The 6,173-nt window shown below is 39.3% G+C and overlaps 1 protein-coding gene across 1 annotated transcript; it reads right to left on the reverse strand.

Moving 5' to 3' along the window:
• Positions 1–121: 121 nt before the first annotated feature.
• On the reverse strand, positions 122–5,161 carry klf9 (Kruppel like factor 9). Its single transcript, XM_074638297.1, has 2 exons — positions 4,342–5,161; positions 122–2,272 (listed from the first exon to the last, which is right to left on the reverse strand). The coding sequence occupies exons 1-2, from the start codon at positions 4,745–4,747 to the stop codon at positions 1,992–1,994; spliced, it is 687 nt and encodes a 228-aa protein (XP_074494398.1). The 5' UTR covers positions 4,748–5,161; the 3' UTR covers positions 122–1,991.
• Between the last annotated feature and the right edge of the window lie 1,012 nt (positions 5,162–6,173).

Below are 6,173 nucleotides of genomic sequence, written 5' to 3' on the forward strand. Positions count from 1 at the left end.
CTGTTTTAGTTGTTACACCTCCTTTACACTATTTCGTCAGCATTAAAGAAGAGCACCTTTTCATTTATAAAAGGTGTGAAGAACCGTGTGTGTGATGTGGGACAGAAATAATGAGCAAATGTTTAGAAAGAAAAAATAATTTTAATGTTAAAACTTTTGAGCAGTAATCATTACACAGCTATGTATATTGCGATAACATGGGGCCTGCGTTGACAGTCCCTGATTACAGTACAGTAGCATCAGAAATAAGAGATTCAACCTGAAAGGCACCGACATCTAATCACAGTTGTCATAATGCCAGAAAAGAAAAACATTTCACTTTACAAATGTATGTAGTTTGTGTTCTATTAGCTTAACTACATCTTATTTTACTGGATGTTTTAATGCATTATGTGGCAAGTATAAAAAGAAAACTAATGACATCAAGAATGTTTCTAGTTCCTGTAGTGGACGGATAAGACCTCTCACCCCATTAGTGATATTATAAAAGATTACCAGACAAATAAAAAAATACATTGTACCAAACAAATGAATACAATCATGCTACATGGAATTCATTGATTCACAATCAAACTAAGCAACAGAGCCTGCTTCAAAATGCTACAACAGAAAATAAAAAAGGTTTTATGACTTTCTGTTGTGAGAATTGTTGTGCTTCCATGTCACCACCAGGGGGTGTAATGATGTTTGAAATGACCATGCATCACATTATTCCCTGATAAAATGCAGTCCAGATACAGAGTAAACAAAAGTTAGTTTCAATGTATAGCAACTGGCACTGTTGGCATAAGAGACGGTCGTTGATATTCAAAGTATTTTGAATATCAACATAAAGAATCTGAAGATGTTCATTCAGGTAGTAGATTATTTCCGAAGGTTGAAAATGTAGAAATTCATCTCTTCTACAAAACCCTTCAAAAAGGCACAGACCTCCTTGTTTACAGTTTACAAACTTTTAACTAAACATGAATAATTATGGTCTTTGACATTGAATAGTCTGTCAGCTGCAAGTGAAAAAGTAACCTTTTAAAGGCTTTACCCTGTTGTGTTTTTACCCCTGCACTATGGACATAATTCAAGCCTGAAAGAGCAACTGTTATAATGAATTTCCCCCCCGAGGTTTGCTTATTTGTTATTGTCAATTATTTATCACGATGTGATACCATTTATGTTTCAACACAGGAAGCAAACTGTGCGAACACACTATACCTACAAGCTCACAGTATACCTCATTTACTAAGTCCATAGCCAAATATATGCATTTAAATACCCAAGCTCTCTAATTCTAGTATAGCTTTGTCTTTTTACTCTCTAATAACACTAAACTACAGTATACTGAGTATATCATCCATCTGAAAGTTAATCTGTTAATCTATTTACATGATAATACTGCTATACTGTACATTCGCCTTGTCCTGGACTGGAGAGTAATTGTACAAGTATATGAGTGTATATAATATTTACTAAAAAACTATTCCCAAAACTTCTTAACCCACTAAGAATATATCGGTAATGATTTGTTCTCTTGTTGTCTTCACCTGCAAATTAAGTCTGTGTTGCAAAGTGAACACATGTAGTGTTAATGACAACTAAATATGTACATGAATGCCTCTTGGATTGCAGATTCTTCCAGGAAAAAAAAAAAAACCTCACACAACACAAAGTAATATAATTACAAATAGCAAAGCAACTAGAACCTGTGTGACAAACCCTAAATAACCCTTAATAAATACCAATCCCCTCAGGGAATAATAGGGGTGTAGTTCTAGTTTGATTACAGTCAGGTTCAAACATACAGTATTTTTCTGTTTTGCTGTTGCACAACGCTACATGCATAGAAAAACTTTTTAAATAGTGGTCTGGCTGGTTGAATTTGATTGATCGGACGGATGGGATTTGTGTAAAGGTGCACACAACCTGTGTGTTTATGTCTACTGCATGTACCTTTATGTGATATATATATATACTGTATACAGTAATGTGGGTGTGTCTCACACTCCAACAGGGCTTTGGTCTCCAGAGTCAGATGAGGACACGGACACGGAGCAGCGGCGTCTCTTGGCCGCACTGGAGCCCTGAAGCATGCTGGGATGGAAGCCTGCATGTCGTCGGGCATGTTTGGTCAGGTGGTCGCTCCTGATGAAGCACTTGTCACACATTGGACAGTTGAAGCGCTTCTCGCCCGTGTGTGTGCGGTAGTGACGCGTCAGCTCGTCTGATCTGGAGAACTTCTTGCCGCAGTCTGGCCAGGTACACTCGAAGGGACGCTCACCTGAGGACACACACACACACCCACATGTTTTGCATTACTACCTTTGCCTGCATTTATTTATTTCCAACCTTAAAGGGGACCTATTATGCTTCTGTGCTTTTTCCCTTTCCTTTAGTGTGTTATATAGTTTTTTTGTGCATGTAAAAGGTCTGAAAAGTTACGAAGCACAAAGTCCACGCCGAAAGCTCAAACGGAGCGTTTCAGACAGAGGGTGAAAATCGGTGCTTCGGCACAGCCGGTATGAGAAAAGTAAAGCATTTTTTGAACATTAAAGCATGTAAACATGTTATAGTAGAAACCCCAAATACACGTATGCACCTGAAAATAAGCATTATAGGTCCTCTTTAACCCCTGTGGTTTGCTGGTATTGGCTTTTTTTTCCATCATTGTTTGGGGACCCAGACCCCAATTTTCTTTAAACGTTAATCCATTGTATTTTAACCATGTTTTCACAGCAGGGTCAGAAGTAATGCATCTTTTTTTTCTGAAAATCAGAATGATAAATGTGAATCATGTCATCAGTTCAAAAGTATCAAGGTGGTAAAACAAAACGTTGGGTATGGTTTTCGAGCTGTTAAAAAAAGAGTCTGGGGTCTATAGCCTTTACACTAAAACCAGGGGTTGTCAAAGTCAGAGACTGTGTGCTTCTACTCAGACAAAGCTTGGAAAAAGCCTCCAACTTTGAAAACCTCTTCTCTAAACAAATCATAATTCTCATTTCTATTAAAAAAAAACATCATTTTGATTCTTAATCATTGCAATAAATTAAAAAACCACAGACACTTATACATAATAAATCAAGTGAGATGAGGAGGAGGAGGACAAAGTACAGAGGGCAATTTCACCCAAAAAAAATTGTTTCTCAATTTTTGGGAAGTCCTGAATAAACAAGGTTTTCCAGGAACAATAACAGAACATATTGATTCAGAAATGAGTCATGATAAGAGCCTCGTGAATAAAAAGAAAAGAAAAAAGAAAACAACTATGGCTGCCCCCTTCTTCTCCTCCTCCTCCTCCTCCTCCAACATGTGCTCCATTGAACCACATGTCTGCCCTTGTTTACAACCCGACCTGAGAGGGGGGAGTGGAGGAAGAGGGTGACGTATGAGGAAATAGTGGTGCAGGGAGGTTATATGCGGACAAGAACATGAGGACGCAACAGTGTCGCAGTGACCTGCATGTGAATCAGAAGCCAAGATGTCGACATATTTAGCTGTTATTCGCCTATTATTATTACAACACTTGTAATAATGCATAGGCTATAAACACACATTAAAAACAGATTCATAACAGTGATGATGATTTTGATTTTTTGGAAAAAACATGTGACATTGTGGTCCAGGATGATTTGTCACACCTGAGCAAATCTAGTGTGCTTTCACAGATATGGGCGTGCGGCACGCGGTGTTCCCAAATCGCAATCTGCGTGAGTGACACCATGCACGAGCCTCTAACCCTCCTCCTCTCCTCTGTGAGCCAGCCTCTCTGGCCTGCTATGGGCCAGTCAGTCACACCCCCCACCAACATGGGGCTAGTTCATGTAGTTCATAGGAACACCTTTTCCTATAATGTGTTATCCATTTCCAGGAACATGTTGTCTTGCACTCCCTCTCCTCATGTCACATTAGGCTGATAAGGCTATAACATAAGCTATAAGCCTACAAGTCTACTTTATAATGACATCATTATATTTTCTCTTAATAATAAGAGAGATTCTCATGTCACATTAGGCTGATAAGGCTATAACATAAGCTATAAGCCTATACAAGTCTACTTTATAATGACATCATTATATTTTCTATTACAGTAATTCTACATTGTCATCTATTCCTGCAATCTTGGCTTCATAGAAATAGCGTATAGAGTTTTTTTAACAGTGATGTCAACATGCGTCTGAAATAAATAAATAAATAAATAACAAATCAAATAAAAATAATAATAAATAAATAAATAAAAAGATAGCAGAAGAAGTGACGCAGAGCATTTTCGCTGTCGTCAACAGAATCGAGCCCACTTTGGCCCACGTTGTGTCAGCGTCAGCCTCCACAGCACATGATCGAGCCTCTTACCGGTGTGCACCCTCAGGTGGGCTTTGAGGTGGGACGACTTTCCGTACATCTTCCCACAGCCAGTAAAAGGACAGCAGTGTCTCTTCTCAGGAGACTCCTGTGTCCTCGCCTGTCTCTCCGCCGTCGTCTTCTTGCTCCGGGACTGTTTGGGTGCAGCAGAGCCCCGGTTGTCTCCGGCATTCAACCGGCAACTCCCCCTCTGCTGCTCCACCACCTTCTCCTCCTCCTGCTGCTGTCTTCTGTTGTCTCCGGGGCTGATTATAGCGTTATTAGGGTTGTTCAAGTCCAACAAAATCATTGCCACCATCAGTAAAGTCCTGTTCTCCTGGTTCTCTTTCAACATGTCCTCTGTGCATGGTGGTGGTCGGCTGGGGTCACAGTCTGCAGAGACACCAACCTCTGACATCACTACAGCAGATAGTCCGGGTGGAGAGAAAAAAAAGAATAATGTAGCTATATATTCAAAAAGAATCCGACAATGTGGATACAAAGTATCAGACCGCAGTCATCAAAGGATACATGTGGTTAAGCATCCACACGTGTCGTCTCCAATGTGACTATTACGCACAAAGACTGCGTTTTTCTTGTTGAGGTTTTGCAGGGCGGATGAATAAACACCCCTACAGGAAAGATAGCAGCTTGAATCTCTTCTTACTCTCTCCTTCTCAGGCTATATCCTTTTTTGATATATATAAATGATCAATAGTGATGAGCTATAGCGTCTGCGTTTATTCCTGCCTGTCTGTGTGCGCTCCCTCTCATAACACATGCGTCAACTTGTCCTATTTCTACTGAGAACTGCACTTCTTCTCTCAACTCCAAGAAACAATTTCGCGGAATCCCACGGTGTCATCACAGAACGGTGCTGTGATTGGCTGAGAGGAAACATGACTCGTTTTTTGGAATTGTCCATTCACAGTGAGTGAGTGACGGAATACTGGAGCCAATCAGAGGCTTGTGATCGATGAAAAGAGGGCGGGACCAGACTGATGTTGCGTTCAGGGACTTTCAGGTGACTGGGGAAATATGGGAACCAATTGTCCAAAATTTGAAGTCTCAGCTAAAATTGCTAAGTACTTAGAAATGAGAATACGTCTGTCTAAAACACAAATGGTCTGCAGGACAGATAATAATGCATACAGTGCACTTTCATAGACTAAGCTACTGGAGTTACCCTGCACTATACTCATTTTTAACAGTCTCTTCTGCACTTTTTAATAGTCCTGTATCACAGCTGTTACCCTGCACTATATTCAGTTTTAACAGTTTTCTCCATCTCCTTGTATTTTTATATCTGGTATATTTTTTTGTACTTTGTACTTTGCACTACTAACTTGTTTACTGCCTTTTTACTAACATGTTTTGCACTATGGAACTGGGATGATGGAAACTTGAATTTCCCTCGGGATCAATAAAGTTACTAACTATCTATCTATCTATCTATCTATCAAATCAAATACATTTAGAAATATTTACTACAAAATCTTATAGAATATATGCGATTATGATTGAAAACTATTATTGAAACTATGCAGCATCAGCATTTTATATGTCTACTGTGCACATTTTGTCCTGTTCATTCTCCCATAGCAACTCAAAACATATATGTTTGTTGACTCATAGAAACTCCTTTCACTAGTATCGTTCTGCCGTTTTCCTATCAAACATAAACTCATATGTAATACATATGAAGAGGCACTTGAATGCAACATCACAACAGAGTATAGCTGAGTACACGACCTCCTCATGGCACGCCCCCAGAGAGCTGTTTAATGCAAAACGACCTTTTATTTTATATTTTTACAAGTATGCATTTGTCATATTTGTAAAGC

The sequence above is a fragment of the Sebastes fasciatus genome, chromosome 6 (assembly GCF_043250625.1).
Source record: "Sebastes fasciatus isolate fSebFas1 chromosome 6, fSebFas1.pri, whole genome shotgun sequence".
NCBI classification, from domain to species: domain Eukaryota; kingdom Metazoa; phylum Chordata; class Actinopteri; order Perciformes; family Sebastidae; genus Sebastes; species Sebastes fasciatus.

Coding starts and splice junctions, on each gene's coding strand:
- klf9 (XM_074638297.1), bottom strand. CDS start 4,747: ATGTCAGAGGTTGGTGTCTCTGCAGACTGTGACCCCAGCCGACCACCA. Junction 2,273..4,341: donor CCACCTGAGGGTGCACACCG/GTAAGAGGCTCG, acceptor GTGTGTCCTCAG/GTGAGCGTCCCTTCGAGTGT.